The sequence below is a fragment of the Cheilinus undulatus genome, linkage group 18 (genome assembly GCF_018320785.1).
Source record: "Cheilinus undulatus linkage group 18, ASM1832078v1, whole genome shotgun sequence".
Lineage (NCBI taxonomy): Eukaryota > Metazoa > Chordata > Actinopteri > Labriformes > Labridae > Cheilinus > Cheilinus undulatus.
The window spans coordinates 40,722,921-40,747,930 of record NC_054882.1 but is presented as its reverse complement, the minus strand read 5'-3'; the positions used below and the strand labels follow the sequence as shown (position 1 = coordinate 40,747,930).

Below are 25,010 nucleotides of genomic sequence, written 5' to 3'. Positions count from 1 at the left end.
TAGTCTCCATAGCGTTGTCTCTGTTCTCTCTAACCTGGACAATAAAGACACATACGCCAGAATGCTGTTCACAGATTTCAGTTCAGCATTTAACACTGTCATCCCCTCTAAACTAATCTCCAAACTCACCAATCTGGGCATTGGAGGTTCCATCTGCGACAGGCTATTGGACTTTTTGACCAACAGGCCACAACAGGTTCAGTTAGACCACCATTGCTCCTCCACCCTCACTCTAAACACCAGCGTAGCACAAGGCTATGTGATGAGCCCGTTCCTCTAATCTCCCCTCACCCATGACTGCAGACCTGAACATTGTACCAACACCACCATCAAGTTTGTGGATGACACCACGGTGGTTGGTCTCATCAAAAACAGTGATGAGTCGGCCTACAGGGAGGAGGTAGATCACTTGGCTGCGTGGTGTAAGGACAAAAACCTGCTGCCCAACACCAAAATGACCAAAAAGCTCATCGAGGACTTCAGGAGGAATGCTGACACACATCCACCCATCTACATCAACGGTGCAGTGGTGGAGCATGTGACCAGCTTCAAATTCTAGGGGATCCACATTTCTCACCTGGACGACCAATTGCTCCAACCTGGTCAAGAAAGCTAACCAGCACCTCTTTTTCCTGAGGACCCAGAAGAAGAACCACCTCTCTTCAGATATCATGGTGAGCTTCTACCGCTGCACCATAGGGGTGTGAGAAAATACTGATACACTGATATGTCGCGATATCTCGCAGCGCAATATTGTATTGATATTTTGAAATGCAATATCGATATACTTTAAAGTAATAATTTACTTTGTCGGTGTGGTAGTTTGTGATGTAATTTTACCCCTGACCGCTAGTTGGGGGCAGGCACCACCTGCTAGCTGCAAGCAGTTGACTCTTCCCTCTTCTCCTCTGCTTGGACAACGAGATCCCGCAAGACTTCCAGTCTGAGTGACCTACTCAGCAGTGCAGCTTCTGCTGCATTCGTAGCAGATATGTGGGCTTGTTTTGGCTTCCAAAAACATTAAAGACAGTACAGATTTGTACAGGAGTCAAGTCATTTGTAAGATATGCCACGCCAGAGGGAAATACCTGGACAACACGACGAACCTGAGCGCGAGACATCATAGCGATAGCTTAGCGGCTAACAGCTAACATGCTAACATAGCGTCCTTAAAGAGGGGGTATTATACTTTTCGATTTTTAAAACATAAAGTCACAATGTTGGGTGTCAGTACTTCACGTATGCAAATTTTCAAACCACAACATAAACATATGCAGCAGTAATCTTGGAATTAGGGTGTAAACTGATGAAAATGGTTCGCCGAAAATCTCTCCGAGATTCTCCCGAGACGAGATTTCAAAGGAGCAAACTGATGAGGTCATTGCAATAGGATCTCCTGACTGGTTCGTAGTTCGTCCGTGCTGCCAGCAAAGTGGAACAGACCGCCCCCACAAGGCCTTTTAGCCACTGCTGCTGGTTTTCTCCCCCCCACCTCCAAACTATCAGGATCAGACTCCGGATCTAACACGTACGGACGTATATCAAAATTCGCCATATTTTACTCAGTCGAAACCGGTTCATTCAAAGTTTTCAACTACTAGCACAACAACATTAGCCACATTGGTGGGGGCGGGCACAAAACATTGAGTCCTGCCGCCGGCCAGCCTCCGGAAAATTGGCCTATTGGAGGAGAGCAGGTCCGTGGGGGGGGGGGGGTTAAAGAGACAGCAGTGAAACCGAAGTGTTTCAGGTGGAGGTTAAAATAAGGGTTTTTCAGGACGCCAGTGTGAGAAAGTTGAGAAGTTTTGAGAAGTTTTTTGAGCTGTAAACCATGTAAAGCTACTACGTGGGTATCAGAGAGATGGTGTAAAGCCTTGAAAAAAGGCATAATACCCCCACTTTAAAATGATGGCTTCCAGAGTACGATAAAAAAAAACACTGGCCTGTCACGTCATGCCCTCCTCACAACACAGTCCATCAGTCCTTATAGCTGGACATGAGGATCAGTCTTCCTCCACAAGCATCTTGTCATTACGTTTAGACATATAAGCTTATGTACCATGAAATATAAAAGATTTTAGTACATTTCCTCTATACTGATTTATTTTCACTTTTCTTTTAGAAATCCTGAAAGCATTGTAATTCATTACAGTAAAATGGGAAAAATTCTCATCTTCAAATTGCACAAAAAGAGTTGAAACTCTAGATGATGCAGGACCATATATTTCATAATACACCAATTTTATCTGTAAACTACAAATATAATTTTAACACATTTGTATTAATAGATTAATTCTGTTCCATTATATTCTATATAAACTTAAAATTAAATATTTATTTTATTAATAAACATATATACATATGTATACACACCCACATAAACAATTATATATACGTGTGTGTGTGTGTGTGTTAAATTACAAAAATATCGCAATATATCGCCTTGCTCATAGTATCACAATATATCACTAAATATCGATATCAGCACCCCTGTATCACGATACGTATCGCCAGATTCTTGCCAATACTCACCCCTAATCGGGAGCATCCTAACCAACTGCATTACAGTTTGGTATGGGAACTGCTCTGTCGTGGACCAAAGGTGTTGCAGAAAGTGTTGAAAACCGCTTAGAGTATCACCAGAGCCCTGCTTCCTGCTACTGGGGACATTTACAGGAAGCGTTGTCTCAGGAGAGCAAAATACAGGACAGACTCCTGCCATCCAGCACACAGACTGTTTGCCCTCCTGCCCTCCAGGAGGCCCCTGAACTGAACTCTGCCCCCCTCACCAAACCTTTACACTTTACATTCCTGCACTACATCTGCACCTTTTCCTCTTATCATACCATTGCACTACTGTATATAACTCTACTGTACTATACTGTACATACTATTTAATAATAATCACTATTTGCACCACTGTACATACTGTAAAAATATAACTGTTCCTAACCTATTCATACCTGGCATAATAGATATTCACGTAGACACATATTACATTTATATTATTATACATAATTCATACCTTTAGTACTCTGAATATATTGTTTCATATGTTATTTATTACTGCTTATGTACTTCCAGTTGGATGCAAACTGCATTTCGTTGCTTTGTACCTGTGACATGCACAATGACAATAAAGTTGAATCTAATCTAATGAAAAGATGACTAAAACTAGAATAAAATGTAATGTAGTTTTAGTCAGACATTCAAAATCTGTGATAATATCTTCATTGTGGGTAAATCTGTCAAAAAACAATGCATCTGTAGCTATTCTGCCTCTCAGCTGTAGAAAGCAGGGACCCCAGATTTGGCAGACTAAAACGTTTGTGAGTTTTTGTCAACTGAAACTAGACTAAAACTAATAAGAGTAGAAATGACTAAGATTAAAAATTAAAGACTAAATCTAAAAATAGCTGCCAAAATTCACTCTGCTGTGACCCCAAAATAATGGCATCAGAGATCGGGGACCCCCCACCTTAATAAAGAGCACGATGTAGCACAACACATCATGTATAAAACTTACATTTTGGATCGTCTTTTTAACTTTAACCCACATTTTAGCACAAATATTATTTGACAACTACATTTTATATTTTAAATTAAACTCTTTAGCAACATTTTTTACACAAATATATAAAATTCATGATTTTAACTCACATTAAATTTCTCTCTGTTTTTTGGTAAGCGTCCATCCACTATCTCGTGACCCCCTGGGTGTCCCGACCCCCAAGGTGTTTCCGTGTTTATCTACACTGTGTAAAAAAGTTTTCACCTCCTTGGATGCTCTACGCTTGTACTGATTTTATAAATTAATCATGGTCGATAAAATTTAACTGTTTTGACAAAATAAAATTACAAAAAACTCTTTAATGTCAAAGTGAAAACAGATTTCTAAAAAGTAATTTCAACTGAATAAAAATATGCAGGTTAAAATAAGTGACCATAAATATTCACTGCATTTAAAGTGACTGATCCAATTTAACAGAGGTGCTGTCAACTGGTGCTAGTAGTCTCACAATCAGTGAAAGGGGGATCACATGAGCGCAGTGAATGTGTCGCAGTTATTTTACTATAAAGACACCTGTGTCAGGAAGGTCCAGGAGTCACTGGCTCATCAGTATTTCTGGGTACCATTATACCATGATGGCCAAGAAAACTCAGATTCATTCTGGACTAGAGTTCACCAAAAGGCATGTGGGAGACTCCATGGTCAAGAAGAAGAAAGTTCTTTGGTCTGATGAGACCAAAATGGAGCTTTTTGACCATCAGACAAGACGCCAAACACTGAAATCACCACAAACACACCATCCCCACTGTGGAGCATGGTGATGGCAGCATCATGCTGTGGGGATGCTTCTCAGCAGCATCATGCTGTGGGGATGCTTCTCAGCAGATGGCCCTGGAAGGCTTGTAAAGGAAGAGAGTAAAATGAATGCAGCAAAATATAGGAAAATCCTGGAGGACGATTTTGTTCAGTCTGCAAGAGAGCCACGGTTTGGGATTTCTTCCAGTCAGACAATGAGCCGGAGCATACAGAGAAAGCTGCACAGAATGGTTTAAAGACAACGAGGGAAATGTTCTGGAGTCAAAGACCAGACCTCAATCTAACAGAGAACTTGTGGCTGGACTTGAAAAGGACTGTTAATGCCTGATCAGATTTGTTTGCTGCTTAAACTTATTGTGGTGTTACCTGATAGTACTAACTATGAAATGCCAAATACTTCAATATGTCATGTGTTGACCAATCAGTCATTGTTGACGATGAAGAATAAAGTTTTAAAAATTGACTTGTACACAGAGTATTGATGCACTGAGAAATATGACTGGAAAATAAGTTTGTTTTGTTTGGTTGCTTAGTCAGTCTTGAAATGTGTATTTAAAAGAATCATGATAAACTGGTGAACTTGATCTAACTTTAATAAAACATGATTGCCCGCCCATATATAGAGGTGAGAGTACTGCTCCAACTGCAACTGAGGAATTATGAACTAATACAGCAATCCTTCCATTCTTTATTTATTGTCATGAAGTCTGTGCTGATTAATTCCCTCCATGCACAGAAATGACAACGAACACAGCAGTGAAACTATTCTGATTATTTAGATTATAGATCTACCAGAGGATGAAGTAACAGATCTGTGGCATCAGTTATCTTCTAGTGTCTGTTTTTATATGATTGTACCCAGAATTCAGTCCTGGAACACATCGTCTGCTGTCTGAGGAATCTTTCCAGCCACACAGTTGTCATCATATGATTGAAGAATCAGCGTGATCTTTGAGGATATTTTCACTGGAAATATGCCCTGAAGTCCAGTCAGACTGTAAACAGTGATCAGCACTAGGAGTTAATGAATGTTAGCTGAAAGTCTGCATCATACCATCTTCACCTGAAGCCCTGAAAACTAGGACAAGGCCCCAAGAGGATCAGTGTCCTCAGATGAGAGCTGTGTGGGTTCAGAGATTTGCTTTCTGATAACTAAACCATTTAAAGCTCATAGGTGTTAAATATAAATGTGCTTACTGAATTAAAGACACAAAACAGAACAAGCACACAGTCGGACGATTATTCAGTTCTAATTCTTTTTGTCAATGCTTATCCAGAGCTAGAAATGATAGAAAACTGATGTCATGTTTTAGTTTATTCTCTTGACTTCAGCACTGACTGAAAAAAGAGAAAAATAGAAAAATAGAGAGTTTTAGGACAGATTTATCATTCTTCACTCCATATTTTTTGTGCACATTTGGGATTCCCAAGCTTGTTCTTCAATTGCATCTAACTTTGTACTGATAAAATGTTCAAGTCAGTCAGTCATTGACTTTTCCTAAGAGTTTATTGTTCAGCACCTGGGGGCATAAAATTGTTTGCATAACTCCATATTCTTGTGTGAAATGTGGGGAAAGATTTGCTGAATGCTTTAAGTGAAGAAGAATTTGATGGTGGGGAAGTTTCAGAACCTACTGATCTGTACTAAGACAGTTTTTGATGTCCATCATCATCTTCTAGCTCTCTGTCTGTGGTTAAGGAGCTGTGTTCACATTTGACAGCTGTCTCTGTGTTCTGAACTTCTATTCTCAGTCGAACACCATCCAAAGATACTTACAGGAATCAATAATCCTGCAGTTATCCTGACCCTCATTCAGGCTTTGAGTGTCTTTAGCTTCTAGCTTTGTGTGAGGATGCTGCCTTAGCAGCTCTTTGGACTGATCTGATACTGAGTTCACTGAGTGGAGAGTGGGAATGGGCAGTAATACAGCTCCACCAGGATATTAAAAATTGCCACAGTATTGCTTTGATTACTGTCATGAAGATGGTGCTACATAAAAAGCGCACATTTATATAAACTGCCTTGAGAGTGTGTGTCCATTCCCACCAGCAGCACCACTGTGAGTGTGTGAAGATGCTTTAAAGGTGATGACAGAACTTCTGTTAATGATGTCGAGCTGATTTGGCGAATGACAAACGCGCCCATACATACCAGCGCATAGAAACTCATGCGCCATGGCCTGGCACAGAGCTGCATGGCACCACAGTATAGTCTTCTTCATAGGCAAACTGTTAAATGTTCACTGCTGGCTGTACTGTGATCCATGACAAATTGAGTTTTAAAGTACTTTTATCTTTCTTTCTGAGTGTAGATCAGTGATAAAAATTATGAAGTTTATTATTATTAATAACCACATGCACTGCATCCTGCAGCAGCAGCAACGCCAGTCACAATTAAAACCATCGAAGGGTTTTAAAAACATTCAGTCTTATTTTTACTGCTTTTTATGTTAAATAAATTTAGTTAATCAGTACTGATTCATTATTTTAGGCACTGAAGTATTCCCTAACGTTTAATAAGCTTCCTATAAAGTGAACTTCCTACAAAGGACAGAGCTCAGCATTGTTGTGCTACGAGGAAATAATATTTAAAGGGGACATATTTTACCCCTTAAAGACAAGTTTATATCGGTTTCAGAGGTCCCCAAAACATGCCTGTGAAGTTTGTTGCTGAAAAAACAGTCCAGTGTTGGGCTTTTGCATGTCTAAAGATCCCTCTGTTTCAGCCCTGCTCAGAACAAGCTGTTTCTATGTTTGTGGCTTTAAATGGTAATCAGCTGTCTGACTCCACCCCTGACCACACCCTTCTCAGAAAATGGATGTGGCACTCCTGATGTTACACTTTTATCCAAAGTTTAGGACCTGACTGGGATTCAATCTCCCAGACCGTAGTCAGCAGGGTAACCCACTGAACTATCCAGCATCTCAGCTGGTGGCTGAGAGGATCGTAGAGGAGGGCGGAACTTTCCTCCAAGTGGGGGAGGGCCAACCCAACCTGGGGGCAGGTTCTTACTCCCCATGTGAGATCACTAGGGTTAAAATCTGAGAACGGCTTGTTTCAGCACACATTTTCTGAAAGGTGGAGAAAGAGAGGGGGAGGGGGAATGGATTTTTGTGGTACTTGAGGGGATTGTGGACAGGCCAGGGACACATATTTGTGTTAGAAAAGCCTGGAAAAGTGATTTTTGCATAATATGTCCCCTTTTAAGGACAATCTTAATACTGTTTAAAGGCACACTGAAAAATGGCTGTGTTCAACCACCTCCAGGTACAGTAGGGGTCCCCAGTCTCCGGCGCCTTTATTTTGGGGGTCGCAGGCTGAACAGGTTGAGAGGCACTGATTTAATGTACTATTCAGATATATATGTCCTAAACACATCCTTAATGATGCCTTCCTTATGCTTATTTCTGTTCATTTTGCTCATCCCTCCTACTTTCTTTTGGATGCTTTAGTAACATCTACCCCTACTTTTATCGTTCCAGCCCTCCTTCCAATTTCTTATTTCTTTCATTATTATGCGTCTGATTTCATATTTGCTGTGCTTTATTCTCATATTTACTGTTGGTTTTGTTGCAGCCTCCTTTGCAAATCCACCTACTGATTCATTAGCTTCAATGTGAGTTTGGATAAGAATGATTTTTATTATTGCCCCTGTTTGATCAGTTCTGAAGGCTGAGTTTAGTGCTGAGGGTTGTTTAAGGATTTACCAAGCCCCCTCCTCCCTGTAACCACACACGACCCCTCCCATCATCTCTGCTGGAGACTGTGCTCTTCTTTGAAAACATTGCCCTTCACTCAGCAACATCCAGCATCAGAGGACAGAGCCCACTGCATCCCAGCCTGACCTCATCTGATGAGATCTGCAGGCTTAAAATCCCCATTTACAGATCTGTTATTTTTCTTTTTCAAGTGGTTGAATACATCTGTGTGGTTACAATCACGTCATGACCACCTTGGAGAGGCTGCTGCACCTGAGGACTGTCTTTACTTCTTTTCTGCCCCAGCTGCACACCCCTGTTTAACTTTGTATTCACTCTATGACGCACACGGACATCTCTAATAAGATAAAACGCCATGCAGATGACTATTTTTGACATTTCCAGAGCTCCTTCACATAATCAGCCCCGAGTTCTATATTTATGTATTTAACTTTAAATGCAACTGTGGCAGTTTTAGTCATTTGGAGGCCTCCTGGTGAAAAACATTGAGGCCCTTCTCCAGTTTGCTTAAAGCAATCATCACAAGAAAAATACACTCAAGCTTTTCAAGTATGAACTGAGAGAGTAATCAGGACTCATGGTCTGCCTAAGCTTTTAACATAAAAGAGAAAACAACAAGCCCTTTATCCTGACCCATCCCTCAGGCAATCAGACACTCTGCTGAGGTGTAAACCAGCTAGTGGTAGTTCTACATAATAATGATGTGCCATTTTAGTACACAGTAAGGCATTTTATAATTGATTTTGATATTTTTCTTCATAGATCTACTGTACAGGGCTATAAATGGCTTGAAAAAAGACATTTTAGAGCTTTTTGAGGGGTTTGACATCAAGGGGGGCCCAATTTTCAATGTAAAACTCACACTTGATTCCCCTCTTTGCTTTTGTCTTGAGGCCTCTTGGTGCACACCTCCTCAGGTAACTGCCTACCTTTGCAAAGTTACAAAACTGCCAGTCTCCTCTGGTGTAGTGGTTCTCAACTGGTCTAGCCCTAGGACCCACCTCTATTTCTAAAACAACAAACTGGGACCCAAATCTCTGATGCTTTTTCAAGCAAACATATTTTCACAACGAAAAATAGTGCTGTTTTACCTCAATAAGTACAAAAAGCATGATAGACCAAAGAAATAGAACAAACAAACATGCATTTGTAACCCCTCCAAAAATCCTCCATGGCCAACCTTAGGGTCCCGACCCACCAGTTGAGAATAACAGCTCTAAAACATAAAATGTGGCACTACAGTGGTTTCAGCACACTGTTATAATTTTCACATAAATAAGCCCTAAAGTTATTTTTTATCTCTGTGTTGTAGCAGCAGCTTGTAACAAATTCATTTCCCTGGACAAAATCTAGTTTATATGTGCTCTTTTTTAATTTAAGAGGGTTTTTTTCCCCAGTGATTAAAATCTGAAAATCAGTGGATGCTTTCCATGCTGCTTGAATTGTAACTGGTGAAATTATTATGCATTACTGCCACCTAGTGTCTGGATGGTTATACAAAACCAATACAAAACCATTATGCAGGTTTAGACCCAGATATAAAGACAGTGAATGGGTTAAATTCCAGATAAAAGACACTTAGCAAGTTTACATTTACACCACGTTCCAAATAATTATTATGCAAATTGGATTTTAGTGTCATAAATATTCTTTTTTTTAAATTCAGTTAAGCTCATGGATGGTATTGTGTCTCAGGGCTCTCTGGATCACTGAAATCAATCTCAGACACCTGTGATCATTAGTTTGCCAGGTGAGCCCAATCAAAGGAAAACTCCATAAGAAGGACGTTCCACATTATTAAGCAGGCCACAGGTTTTAGCAATATGGGAAAGAAAAAGGATCTCTGCTGCTGAAAAGCCTCAAATAGAGTAATACCTTGGACAAGGAATGAAAACATGAGATATATCAGGGAAACTTAAGCTTGATGAACGCAATGTGAAGAAATTTGTGGCTGATTCAGAGCACAGACCGGTTTGTGCAGATAAAGGCATAATGAGGAAGGTTTCTTGACATACAAATTCATGGGATTAAGAGACCAGCTGCTAAAACGCCATTACAAAGCAGCAAACAGGTATTTGAAGCTGCTGGTGCCACCAGCCTCAAGGTGTAGGATCCTCCAGAGGCTTGCAGTTGTGCATAAGCCTACTATTCAGTTCCCCCTAGCCAATGCTCACAAGCAGAAATGGTTGCAGTGGGCCTAGAAATACATGAAGACTAATTTTCAAACAGTCTTGTTTACTGATGAGTGCCGTGCAACCCTGTATGGTCCAGATGGAAGAGTAGTGGATGGTTGGTGGATGGCCACCATGTCCCAATGAGGCTGTGACGTCAGCAAGGAGGGGGCAGAGTCATGTTTTGGGCTGGAATCATGGGAAGAGAGCTGGTAGGCCCCTTTAGGGTCGCTGAAGGTGTAAAAATGACCTCGGCAAAGTATATAGAGTTTCTGACTGACCATTTTCTTCCATGGTACAAAAAGAAGAACCATGCCTTCTGTAGCAAAATTATCTTCATGTATGACAATGCACCATCTCGTGCTGCAAAGAATCCCTCTGTGTCATTGGCTGCTATCGGCACAAAAGGAGAGAAACTCATGGTGTGGCCCCCATCCTCCCAAGACCTCAACCCTATTGAGAACCTTTGGAGTAGGGCTGCAACAATTGATTATTTTTTATGTCGACTAATCTAGTGATTATTTTTACAATTAGTCGACTAATCGTGGCTATTTGGCATACTATTTTGGATCCCCGTTTTACCTCACCTTCTTATGCATGCACATCTGTGAAAACTCAATGGTTTAGCAAATCGACATGACATGTCAAGTTGCTATATCGTCAAGGTTTGTTTTTCCTCTAACATAAAAGTATTGAACTGATAACTAAAGTAAATTGCACACTAAATAGCGTTACTGAAAAAAATGTTACCCTAGCAAATATTAAAGATGGCTTTCTGACTGATCAACGTACGGCACCAACATTATAAGTAGGCTACTGGAATTAATCCTCATGCCTGAAGCACAAAGGGCCCAGTAACTACATGCAAAAGATCTAGAAGATATTCATGCAACTTACAAACTTATCTACTCACGGTACTTGAAGACGCGGCAGCTACAGTGTGTTTGTGCATTGCCGTAGTGCTGCCATGGTATGAGAGTTTGACTTGACACAGTTTGCAGTTGACTTGTTTCGCCAGTTTGTTTTCTGTAAAATGTTCCCAAACTTTGGAAGCTCTGGGTCGGCTTTTGGGTGTGTTCTCCGTGCTTTCCGCCATGCTTAACTTCTTCTTCTCAGTTTCTGTGAATAATGTAAACAGTGGGAGCGATACTGCCCCCACCACTTCCTGTAGTGAACTGCAAGTACAGATGAGTCCTTACCGGCCGGTACTAGATTTTACCAATACAAAAAACAATAATACAACACGTCGACACTTGAATTCTCGCATTGACAAATTTTTATAGTTGACACAAATGATTATGTCGACGAATCATTGCAGCCCTACTTTGGAGCATCCTCAAGCTAAAGATCTATGAGGGTGGGAGGCAACTCACATCAAAACAGCAGCTCTGGGAGGATATTCTGACATCAAAGAAAATCAAGCAGAAACTCTCCAAAAACTCACAAGTTCAATGGATGCAAGAATTGTGAAAGTGATATCAAAGAAGGGCTCCAATGTTAGCATGGAACTTAGCCTGTTAAGATGTTTTTGATTGACATAGCTTTGATTTTAGTAAATATGACCTCCTAATGCTGCAAATTCAACAAATGGCCATTTTCAGTTCTTTACAACTTAGAAAATGTTCTGAAACTCTGTTGTTTGTTCAATAAAATGTGAATTCATACTGACTGTCATTTGCATTGACTATTTAGGAAAATTAGAGAAAAATATCATTAGCATAATAATTTGGAACGTGGTTTAAGATGTTGAGAGATGTTTACTCACAGATATAAAGATGTTGAGTGGGTTTACTCACAGATAAACAGATGCTGAGTGGGTTTACTCACAGATATAAAGATGTGGAGTGGGTTTACTCACAGATATAAAGATGCTGAGTGAGTTTACTCACAGATATAAAGATGTTGAGTGGGTTTACTCACAGATATAAAGATGTTGAGTAAGTTTTCCAGCGTGGGCAGCTGTGGGATCAGCTTCTGAACCACTTTACTGAAGGCCTCAAATATGGAGTGGTCGTAAATGCTGGTTAGATAGAAGCTGTGGAGGTCAGAGAGAGGGAATAAATCATTCCATCTGACCATTCAATGTGGACTGAAGGCACAATGAAAGTAATCAAACTAATGATTTAAATGTCATTTCCTTGATGTATGAACACTCATCGTCAGTTGAAGTGTGGTGAATATTTAAAGTGAAACTCTCTGAAATCATTATTCTTCTTTATTTATGTACGTCTTTTGAAACATCTGAAATATGTCTTCAGTAATCAGATATCCTCACATCTCCAGTGCAGTAAATCCCTTACTGCTGTGTATGAAGTTAAATTTCAGTGTAATGCAGGGGTGTCCAAACTGTGGCAAGGGGCCAGATGTGGCCTGTAGTCTATTTGTGATTGGCCCAAAGTAAATTTCTAAAAACAAATGGCCCCCTTTAGACATAAAGCTTGTGCTTGACTGTACTGTACCTCTTAAGTCACGTTTACATCAGGGGGTCTGTTTGACTGAGTACAGTTTGGTATGGTTTGGTACACTAAATCCCAAATAGTTTGCATTTCCACAGACACTCGTACCCTCACTTGGTGGGAAGCTGTAAAGGCATGAATGTGAAGTCACATGTAGCGTGAGTCTGCTGGTCCAGCCGTAGAGTTGTAGAAAGGATGAGTGACAGAAATCAGTGGGAAATATGCATTAAACAGCTTTATTTCAGCTGAAAGTGCTGTTTTTAAAATAACTACATCTTAATGATGGTAACTGTGGTCATCGCAGCTCCTCAGCTGATGAAGTACGTGTACAGAAACATTAAGTGTCATAACGGTACGTTAATATGTGAATATATCTAGTCTTTAACAGTTCATACCACATAATAAAAAAGCTTAGAGCTGTGAGAATTCATCACATTGAAAATAAACTAAAAGTTTAACTGGTATAAAAAACAAACTAGATTAAGTCAGAAATCCTGGATGCGCTGATCTCATTTTAAAATAGGCTGCTGCCCAAAATTTTACAAACACGTTCAACAGCCACAGATCGATGTTTTCACCTAAAGTAAAAAGTAGATGAGTAACTATCTAGAATACACAGAATCAGCTGATCTACAGCTTTGTATTCACAAAACTTTTGCATTAATTTAGTTTCACATCCATCGCAGATAGACCAGGCTGATGCGAGCCTCCAGGCTCTGCTTTGTGTTCTTAAAATCAGGTCCAGATAAACATCAGGAAACTTGATTTGTGGCCAGATACCAATATCCACAGACTAGGAAACAGTATGGATCTCTGTGGAGTCCAAATATTCCTGATTTAAGCAGATATTAGTCAGTTTTTCTCCCGTTTTCACCCGCTCTTTTAGAGACTTCTGTGTTTTGCAGCCCTGAACATAGCAGCTATATCGCACGCTGGTGTGATGTCAGTGCCAACCAGTGTTAATTTCACAGACTAAAACTAGACTACAATGTAACGTAGTTTTCATCAGACATTCAAAATCCATGATATTTCTCCAGTGAGGGTAAATCTGTCAAAAAAAACAATGCATCTGTATCTCTTCTGTCTCTCAGCTGTAGAAAGCAGGGACCCAAGGTTTGGCAGGGTGCATAGAACACGCTACCATGGTTTGGTACCAGATTTAGGCAAGAAAATAAATGTTTGGAGTAAAAGTAAAGACTAAAATATGAGGGTTTTATGGTCGAAAACTTGATTTAAACTGAAAAGGATAGAAATGACTAAAATGTGACTAAAACTTAAAGGCAATTCATTTAAAGGGACACTTCAACATTTTGGCAAATTCGTCAATTGCCATAATTCCTATAGTCTTGGTAATAGGTTAGTTACCTTCAGTTATCGGTGCAAGCTGTTTTTAGATCGGCCACTGCCGAGGTCCGACCTGCTGTGCCAACTCAATGTAAGCAGAGGGTATTCCGGCCTTCCCTCATCAAACTCATCAAATACACAATCCAACAACTCCAAAACACTCTCATGGACAAGTTGTGACCTGTACATTCACCACGCTATTAAATAATCATGGAACATTACAAGACGGAGATGTTTTAAAGCTAAATGCAAAGCCGGACCTACACTCCAGGCATGGCTGCTGCACTGTGTCACTCCGCCCAGTGGTTTACTCAAGAAATAGTTCTGAGTATTTGCTTCATGCGTCGTAATGTTACATAATTATACATTAAGACTAACAAAACTAGATCTGTGATGAGTAAAACTGACTAAAAGTAAGTTAAACTTTCGTCAACATGACTTAAACTAGACTGAAATGCAATTTAATTTTCGTCAGACATTCAAAATTTATGATCTCTCTCCACTGTAGTTTAATCTGTCAAAGTGCAGTGCATCTGTGTCTCTTCTGCCTCTCAACTATAGAAAGCAGGGTCCCCAGGTTTGGCAGGGTGCAGAGAACTCAACACCACGACTTGGTACCAGATTTAGGCAAGAGAATAAATGCTTGGACTAAAACTAGACTAAAATGTTTTGTCGTTTTCGTTGAACAAAACTAGACTAAAACTATAAAGTGTAGAAATGACTAAGATGTCGCTAGACAAAATGCATTTAATCTAAAGACAAAAACTGAAACTAAAATTAAAATCAGCAGTCAAAATAAATACTTGTGCCAACCCCTGTTGTTGTGTGTGTAGCTCCATCTTTTTGGGACAAGGCCAGTGGTAGCCAGGGCTGACCAGGGCCCCTGAAATCAAACTGGCCTCCCCAAATCTTCAAAATGACTGGCTTTTGTTATTTCAGCCATTAACTAGCAAATTAAGCAAAATCACTAAGCATACAGTTGCAAGAAAAAGTATGTGAACCCTTAGGGATTTCTTGGATTTCTGCATAAATTGGTCATAAAATGTGTTCTGATCTTCATCTAAGTCACAGCAATAGACAAACACAGTCTGTTTAAACTAATACCCCATAAAAAATGATATGTTTTCATGTTTTTTTTTAACAAAACATGGAAACATTCACAGTGCAGGGTGAAAAAAGTATGTGAACCTTTGTATTTAATAACTGGTTGACCTTCCTTTGGCAGCAATAACCTCAACCAAACGTTTGCTGTAGTTGCAGACCAGACCTGCACAACGGTCAGGAGGAATTTGGGACCATTCCTCTTTACAAAACTGTTTCAGTTCAGCAATATTCTTGGGATGTCTGGTGTGAATCACTCTCTTGAGGTCATGCCACAGCATCTCAAACGCTTTGAGGTCAGGTCTCTGACTGGGCCACTCCAGAAGATGTATTTTCTTCTGTTGAAGCCATTCTGTTGTTGATTTACTTCTATGCTTGTTGTCCTGTTGCATCACCCATCCTCTGTTGAGCTTCAGTTGGCAGACAGATGGTCTTAAGTTTTCCTGCAAAATGTCTTGATAAACTTGGGAATTCATTTTTCCCTCAAGACAGCAATCCGTCCAGGCCCTTAGGCAGCAAAGCAGCCCCAAGCCATGATGGCCCCTCCACCATATTTCACAGTTGCGATGAGGTTTTGATGATGTGTGCTGTGCCTTCTTTTCTCCACACATAGCGTTGTGTGTTCCTTCCAAACAACTCAATTTTGGTTTCATCTGTCCACAGAATATTTTGCCAGTAGTGCTGTGGAACATCCAGGTGCTCTTTTTCAAACTTCAAACGTGCAGCAATGGATTTTTTGGACAGCAGTGGCTTCCTCCGTGGTGTCCTCCCATGAACTCCATTCTTGTTTAATGTTTTACTTATTGTAGATTTGTCAACACAAATGTTAGTATGTGCCAGAGATTTCTGTAAGTCTTTAGCTGAGACTCTAGGATTCTTCTTCACCTCATTGAGCATTCTGCACTGTGCTCTTGCAGTCATCTTTATAGGACGACCACGCCTAGGGAGAGTAGCAACAGTGCTGAACTTTCTCCATTTGTAGACAGTCTGTCTTACCGTGGACACATGAACATCAAGGCTTTTAGAGGTACTTTTGTAACCCTTTCCAGCTTCATGCAAGTCAACAATTTTTGATCGTAGGTCTTCTGAGAGCTCTTTTGTGCCAGGCATAGTTCACATCAGGCAATGATTCTTGAGAACAGCAAATTCAAAACTGGTGTGTGTTTTTTATAGAGCAGGGCAGCTTTGACCAACACATCCAATCTCATCACATTGAATGGACTCCAGGATGGCTGACTCCTGGCTCCAATTAGCTCTTGAAGAAGCCATTAGCCTATGGGGTTCACATACTTTTTCCACCCTGCACTGGGAATGTTTACATGTTTTGTTCAATAAAAACATGAAAACATATCATTTTTGTGCAGTGTTAGTTTAAGCAGACTGTGTTTGTCTATTGTTGTGACTTAGATGAAGATCAGAACACATTTTATGACCAATTTATGCAGAAATCTAAGAAATCCCAAAGGGTTCACATACTTTTTCTTGCAGCTGCATCTTACCCTACATTAGATTGGGTTTACTAACTTTAATACTCTCAAGGTAATAATGTATGTTTTGAATCAGGAGCTTTTTTTAACAAGCATCCTAACATTAACTTCATTTTAGCGCTAAAAGGTGCACCAAACTATTATTAGGTTCTGATGTTTAATTTATTAGAGACATTTTTTCTTGTGCTTCTTCTTACCCATTTTTGCCACTTAAACACAGTTTTCTCAGATTTTGACCACTTTTAACCATGATCTTCAGGACCCTAAGGAAGTGGAGTTACTGCTCTGCCTTTTTGATCAGTGCTGTGGTGTTGGTTTTCCAGGTCAGGTCATCATTCAGGGGCAGGCCCAGGAACTTAAAGTCCGAGACCCTCTCCACACAGTCCCTGTTGATGTGTATGGACTGAGGGTCAGATCTGTTTCTCCTGAAGTCCACTATTATATCTTTAGTCTTAGTTGTGTTGAGGACCAGGTTGTTGATGCTTCACCATGATGACAGTTTTTTTTACCTCATCCCTGTACGCAGATTCATCTCCCCCTGAGATGAGCCCGACCACTGTCGTGTCGTCTGCGTACTTCACGATGGAGTTGCCTGGGTGGGTGGGGGTGCAGTCACATGTATAGAGAGTGTAAAGCAGGGGGCTCAGTACACATCCTTGTGGGGAGCCGGTGTTGAGGCTGAGTGCTGTGGAGAGGTGGGGCCCTATTCTGACTCTCTGTGGTCGGTCGCTGAGGTTGCTGAAGTCCTTAATCCAGAGGCAGGTGGAGTGTGGGAGGCCGAGGTTGTTTAGTTTTGATGTCAGTCTGCTAGGGATGATTGTGTTAAATGCCAAGCTAAAGTCAAAGAAAAGAAGCCTGGCATAACTGTTTTTTTGTTCTAAGTGGGTCAGGGTGGTGTGGAGGGCTATGGCTATGGCGTCCTCTGTTGATCTGTTTTCCCTATATGTGAACTGGTGAGGGTCAAATGTGGGTGGAAGTCCTTGGATGATGTGGCTTCTTTTCAATTTCTCGAAGCACTTCATGATGGTTGAGGACTTAAGGCAGGTTGGGACAGTGGCCTGAGCTAAGGACAGGTTGAATATCTTTGTAAAGACCCCTGTGAGCAGGTCTGCACAGTCTTTTAGCACCCTGCCAGGGATGCCGTCAGGTCCTGCTGCTTTCCTGGGATTTACATTCTCCCCTCCATCCCCCCTTATGGGCGGCCTTGTTTGGCCCTTAGTGGAGAAAGCTTGGACACCCCTGGCTTAATGATTCATCCAAATTTATGTGGGCTGAGCCTGTCATAGATTTAGTGTTACCATTGTTTAAGGTCAAATAGCATGCTTAGTTATTGAAGTCAGACACTGACCGAAAATATTTTTTTAAACTAAAGCCTAGGTTAAATAAACAGGAATAACCCTTAACATATCTTGAAGAGTATACAGATCAATATGTAGTTTAGGAATGTACTTGTGGTTTTGTCTAAAGCTGTAGGTAAAGTCTACCTCAGGTGGATCTGTTCCAGGCCAGCGTCTGCCAGGTCATCGTTGGCTCGTTTGTGGATGTCTCTCTGTTTCTCGATCTTGTGGTCGTCTGACAGTCCGTCTACTTTATGAATGAAAACCTCAAAGTTGATGTCGGGGTTGACTTTGTAAGCCCGGGTCACAGTGAGATGAAGTCTGCTGAGAGCCTCCACATAATCATCCTGCATCACAGACAGAAAACAGTCATTATGTACAGGTACATCTCAAAGAATTACAGTATCATGACACTTATTATTTTTTCACATAATTTGATTTAAAAAGTTAAACTTCCATAGATTCTAGATTACTCACACACAAGTCAAGATTTTCTTTTTTGTGTTAAAATCTTGATGATTGTGGTTTATAAAAAAATCAACTAGAATATGCCAAAACATCAATGAAAAGAAAATGATATACAACACAGATAAGTAAACCTTCTGGAACTTCAGTTCATTTATGACCTAAGTACTTGGTCAGGGTACATTCTGCATGAATTACTGTATCAATGAGACATGGATGGGGGGCTGAAAATATTTCTATCTGCCGAAGGGGGGCCTGACAGAAAAAGTTTGGGAACCATTGCTCTATGGGGATCAGGTCAGACCAGTTGGCCAGCCAATCAAACACAGTAACACCAGGGTCAGCCAACCAGTTTCTGGTAGTTCTGGTTTCACTATGGACAGGTGAAAAGGATATCAGTATCTCCATAAAGCTCCTCGGCAGATGGAAGCATGAAAGGCTCTAAAACCTCCTAGTAAATGTCTGACATTGGGACTCTGGACTTGATAAAGACCAGTGGACTAACAGCAGCAGATGGCAAGACACCCTAAACCATCACTGACTGTGGAGACCGGAAACACTGGACTTCTAGCACCTGGATTCTGGGCCTCTCTGATCTTCCGGACTCTGGGACCTTCATATCCAAATAAAATTTAAAATTTGCTTTCACCTGGACACAGGACCACTGAGACCACAATGGTCCAGTTCTTTTTCTCCTTGGCCTAGGTGAGAAGCTTCTGACAGTGTTTGTGGTTCTGGAATGGCTCGACACAAGTAGCACCACACTTGTAGTCCATTTCCTGGGCCTGTCTGTGTGTGGTGACTCTTAAAACACTGACTCCAGCCTCAGTCCAGTCCTTGTCAAGCTCCCCTAATTTCTTGAATATGCGTTTTTTTAAACAATCCTCTGTAGGCTGAGCTCATCCCTGTGGGTTGCTCCTTTTCTCTTCCAGTCAACTCTCCATGAATCTGCTCTGATTCAGCCTGACCTCTCAGCAGTGACCTTCTGTGGCTTCCCCTCCCTGTGGAGGAGGGCATCAATGCTTATCGTCTGGACATTTCTCTAGTCAGCAGTCTCCCTCATGATTGTGGTCGTGTGTACTGCACTCTAATAATGGGTAGATTTCCCTTCTCTTCTGGACAGTAAACATAAAGATGGCTGAGACCACCTCTTCATGCTCTTGTGTTCACCCTGATCAAATGAACCAGACTTTGGTGTCAAGTCTGCTCTGTTCCATGTGTGTGTGTCCCTAAATGTGACACTGCCCTCAGACATGAGGATCCACTACTCAGATGTTCTTTCCAGCCCAACCTGCGAGTCAATGACGAAGATGAGCGCTCCAGTTCCCCTGAAGATCATCTCGTAGTCGAACGTGGGGTCGAAGAAGTCGATCTGTCCGGGGAAGTCCCATATCTGGAAGCTGACAAAAGAGCTGCTGGAGACGTCCTCTCTGCAGATCTTATTGGTGCTCTCCAGGAACAGAGTCTCATTGGGTGACATCTTATGGAAAACCACCTTCTGGATGGATGACTTCCCACTCCTCCTCAGACCCATCAGCAGGATACGAGGTTTGACTTCCAGAGAGTCGCTGAAGCCCAGAACTACAAGAAACACAGACAGAGCGGAAAGAGATAATTTTTTATCATTCTTTAAATGTGAAAATATACAGAAAAGCTGGTCCAACATAAATAAAAATCTAAATAAAGAAATAGATCAGTGAAAGAGTTCTGGGAAAGAAAGAACTACAGGACAGAGGATGTAAAAGGAAAGGTCTGAGTAGTACAGGACAACAGGTGTCTGTGGTCCTCTGGCCCTTGTGCCACATATCTGCTCTGACACACTTTCCACCATGTTGGAAAATATCAGCTACATCTTAAAAAGGCTTTTTTGCTGTGATAGATGTTCCAAACACTGAAACATGGCATAATGAATTATCACTTGGTTGCTATAAAGAAGTCAGTTGTGAAGTTTTAACAACAATGGCTTCCATTGTATGTCAGCTCTGCTCCTCTCAGTGTGAGTCTCATGTTCCAGGGAGAGGCGTCTGGGTTCAAGCAATTTAAGTACAGACATGATCAAATTCAGAGTCCTATCCATGCACTCCTGTCTGCATCTTTTTTCATATTAATGATCAATAGGATATGAACAGTACTGTCATGGACAGGTTTGGGGTCTTTCTTTCTTGCAAACATGAGCTGGATGTAAACAGAGGAGGTTAGGGTTAGGCCTGAAGGTCACTACTAATTTCCAGTATTTAGGTAACCTGGCACACCAGATGGATTTATTTCACACATCCATCTGGAAAAACACTCATACACAGTGTTTGGGAAAGGGCAGAGCCTTTGAAAAAAAACCCTGAAAGGTGATTGGATGAATATTCTGTCTGTCACATCTTTACAGGCAAATCAGAGCAACAAAACATATAACGTAGCTCTAACCAAGGACTAAACTCCATACAGAACTAGATAATGCAATCCAACTTGAAAAGCTCCCAGCTGAACCGTTTGGGCCCGGTTTGAAAGTGACAGGACCAATGAGAGTCGAGGGTCAGTACTTTCGGACGCGGCAGAGTCGTGATGTAAGCAAGCAGCAACAAGATGCCATTAGTGACAGAAGACATTAGTGTGGATGCTGCTAAAGTGCCAGTTTTATCAAAACATGATGACATTTCTTCGTTAAAAGAAGAACAGAGGACAGCAGTGAGTTGGTTTCTTCTCAAAACCCACAAAAGTCGTGCACTGAGATGTCTACAGTCACCATGGTTCGCGTTATGCAGTTGATAGGGGCACAGGCGCAGCTTGTTAGCATCTACGTCACATGTTTTGTTGTTCTGATTGGTGCGTAAAGAGGTGACAGACAGAATGTTCATCCAATCACCCTCCAAATTTTTTTTCAAATCCTCTGCCCTTTCTCAGACGTTGTGTATTGAAGGTTTGCCAGATGGATCTGTGTAACAAATCCATGTGGCGTGTCAGGTTAGTTGAAATAAGGATCAGATCAGATTTTGTGAACACGTTGCCACTTTAAAGCCATACACAGTCGTGTTGAATGTATATTTATAATGAATATTCCAGTCTTGTATATTTAGCATCAGTAGGTCCTTAAAATGTAAAAAATCTGAAAAAAATTGCCATATGAAACAAGGAAAGCATATTTATGCCTGACCTGTTTAGATTACATGCAAGTAATTGCTGTCTAAAGTAGCTAATTAACTATTTTGTGTGTATATACAGTGCTTAACTAATTTATTAGACCAGCTGTCATAAAAATGAGAAAACATAAATATTTTAGGAATCTTTCAAAAACTTGTTTAAAACTTAAAATGTTATTGTTATTTATTTGGCAAACAACAAACTGAAACAACTAAATAGTTCTTTTTCACACATAATAACCAAAAAACTTAATATTTGTATGGCCTCCTTTGGCCTTGATGACAGCTTGCATTCTTGCTGCCATTGATTTTATGTACTTTTCAACAGTTTCTTTTCTTACTGGGTTCTAAATAGTTTCTAACTGTTCCCACAGACATGCTTTAGATGAAACTTTTGTGCCATCAATCTTTGAATCTACTAAATCCCAAATTTGCTCAATAGGATTCAAATCCAGACTTTGACTTGGCCAGTCCATCAGTTCCAGTACTCCAGATTCCTTTTTCTTGGTCAAATAGTCCCTGCACAGCTTTGAAGTATGCTTGGGGTCATTGTCTTGTTGGTATATGAACCCACGACCAATCAGATTCACTCCAGAAGGGATTCCTTGATGCACTAAGATGTTGTGGTAGATGTTCTTGTTCATGATACCGTCCATTTTCACTCATTTGCCCATGCCGTAACCACAAATGGAACCCCATACCATAATGGAATCTCCACCATGTTTCACTGTGGGTGCAATACATCTGGCATCAAAATGTTCACCAGTTTTTCTGTGGACATGAACACGTCCATGCTGACCCAAGAGTCAAACTTGGACTCATCCGTCCAGAGTACCTGCTTCCAGTCATCAACAGTCCAGTGTTTGTGCTCCCTGGCAAATCTGAGGTGTTTCTGGATGTTTGCAGGCCTCAATAATAGCTTCTTAGCAGCTATTCTTCCCTTTAAGCATTGTTCTGTCAGTCATCTGCTTATGGTCATTCTGGAGACTTTCTAAGACTCTGATCTAGAAACATTCATCTCTGCCTGAAGATCAGCAGTGGTCTTCCTTCTGTCTCTAGTATCTTGAGGTGTCTGACATCTGCTTCAGTCAACTTTCGTTTCCTGCCTCTTCCTTGGGGCATTTTGTAAGTACCAGTCTCGGCAATTGACTCCAAAGCATACTTGACCACACTGTGAGAACATTTTATGTCTTTCCCTATTTGTGTCAGATATAATCCAGCATCATGAAGCGCTTTAATGCGGACTCTTTCATTTTCAGTGAGCTCTCCATGTTTTACCATTTTGAACAGGAATGAGGAATTTCAAACTGAATTCACCTTTTTATACCCAAATTTGAGCCAGCTCACTGGGCTTCTCTGAGAAGTCAGAAAATAATCAAGCATAACATTCAACCACTAAAACTCATTTTTCTCTTCAGGAATGCAAGTAAATAACTTTAGTTTGACATATTAATCAAGAAATAACAATGTGCTTTACTATTTTTTCAGGATTTTTGTAAATCAGTAAATTTGAAAATTCATGGATAACAATAATAATTCTATTTTAGCATTTAAAATATCATTTGGGTTAAAGAGCTTCTACATATTGGTGTATTAACCATTTCAGAAACATAAAAAATGATTTTGGTAATTACCAATGCTGTTAATCTAGGGCAGCTGTGGCATAACCCTTACTTTGGGTGGTGGTCTAATGGATTTGTTAAGGACTGTATTATATGTTGCTAAAAAAATAGCCCGGCCCACAAAACTTCTCACTGGAGTAAATCCAGTTCCTGACCCAAAATGAGTCTGAAACCCCTGCTCTAGAGTGTAAAGGACTAAAGACTCTATGCAGCTGTGAACAGCAATAATAAGTATCAACGAAAAAGTGAACTTGGTGGGTTAAGCCTCTTTTTTGGATTTGACATTTTTTCTTTAATCATTTAGCTATTCTCAATGTGGGGTCCAGGGACTGTCAGGGGTCAGTAAGGGACTTCTGAAGGTCCTAAGTTAATAATAATCTTTAAATAACAACAACAATAATAATAATAATAATAATAATAATAATAATAATAATAATACGGATTTTATACATTTCCTTTAAAACATATGTTAAATCATTCTCAGATAGAGGTATGTGATCATTTTTCAGTAGGAATAAAGAGATTTAATATGAGTACACATGGGAGTTTTCATTGCCTTATTTAGCACTGGTGAAGGTGGCAACCCTACCAAAAGCATCTATTCTGATCTATGGGTCAGAACCTAAAACAAACGGAGCATCTCTAGCTTTTAAATCTGTTCATGGGGGTCCTAGTGTCTACCCTTCAGTGAATAGAAAGAGCGTTTACAGTCTAGACGTTAAAGTTCGCTCCAGGTTAAACTTTTTAACATTAGACCCTGACAGTATGAACTTATGGAGAGTTTTAGTGAAACCTCAGCCTGTTTATGGTCAGTATCAGCAGGAACGTTCAGCAGAGAATAACAGCTCTGAAGTGAAAGTGTCTGTCTGTGTGTGTGACCTCCAAACAGCTCAAATATCCGCCTACCTCCGTCCTCACAGTCCAGCTCCGAGTCTGAAAACGCCTCCAGCTCGTCTTCATCCTCTCCTTCTTCTTCTTCGTAATATCCCAGAGCTTCATCCTCCTCTTCCTCTGTGGTCATTGCGGACACTTTCTGCTCCGACATTTCTGCTGCTCGGATCTTTATTTATCTGCTCTGCACGGAAAACTTTTCTTCCTCCGTCATTTGAGACGTGAGAGCCATGATGGTGAACTTTCACCCCCCTGGCTGCGGTCCGGGGAACTGCAGCCAAACGGAAAGTGGGGTGGGTGGTGGGGTGGGGGTGTTACAGAAGGGGGATGAATGGGGACTAAATCCAGAGCTATTATTGTACCTTTAATCATAATCATGGGATTTAAAAAAAATCCTAATTATGAAATGAAAAGTCAAAAATGTAAGTTTACTTTTTTAAAATTGTTTTATTTAAACATATTTATCCATCTCAGAATTTTGACCTTGTGTCTGAAATTTTTGAAATTTTATCCCATCATTTCAACTTTTAAATTCACAAATATGCCTTTTATGTCAAAATTTCAGTTTAATCTCAAATAATGACTTTTTATCTCCTAACTGAATTTTTTTTTAAGGGGACATATTTTACCCTTTTAAGACAACTTTATATTGTTCTCAGAGGCCCCCAAAACATGCCTGTGAAGTTTGTTGCTGAAAAAACACTTCAGTATTTGATTTTTGCATGTCTAAAAATCCCTGTTTCAGCCCTGCTCAGAACAAGCCGTTTCTGTGTCTGTGGCTTTATATGGTAATTAGCTGTCTGACTCCACCCCTGACCACACCCCTCTCAGGAAATGGATGCAGCACTCGTGATATTACAGACACTTGTTTTTTCCAAAGTTTAGACTGGGATTGGAACTTTCCTTCAAGTGGGTGAGGGCCAACCAAAGCTGGGGGTGGGTGCTTACACCCCTGGTG

General features: G+C 40.6%; 1 protein-coding gene across 1 annotated transcript in view; it reads right to left on the bottom strand.

Moving 5' to 3' along the window:
* Window positions 1-24,292, bottom strand: part of rragd (ras-related GTP binding D) — a 100,164-nt gene extending 75,872 nt beyond the window's left edge. The window contains exons 1-4 of the mRNA XM_041811916.1: window positions 24,068-24,292; window positions 19,700-19,989; window positions 18,091-18,290; window positions 12,139-12,253 (exon numbers count right to left, since the gene is read on the bottom strand). Of these exons, the coding sequence (XP_041667850.1) occupies window positions 12,139-12,253; window positions 18,091-18,290; window positions 19,700-19,989; window positions 24,068-24,206 (744 nt within the window). The 5' untranslated portion in view covers window positions 24,207-24,292. The remainder of the gene's footprint in view (window positions 1-12,138; window positions 12,254-18,090; window positions 18,291-19,699; window positions 19,990-24,067) is intronic.
* Window positions 24,293-25,010: the final 718 nt, after the last annotated feature.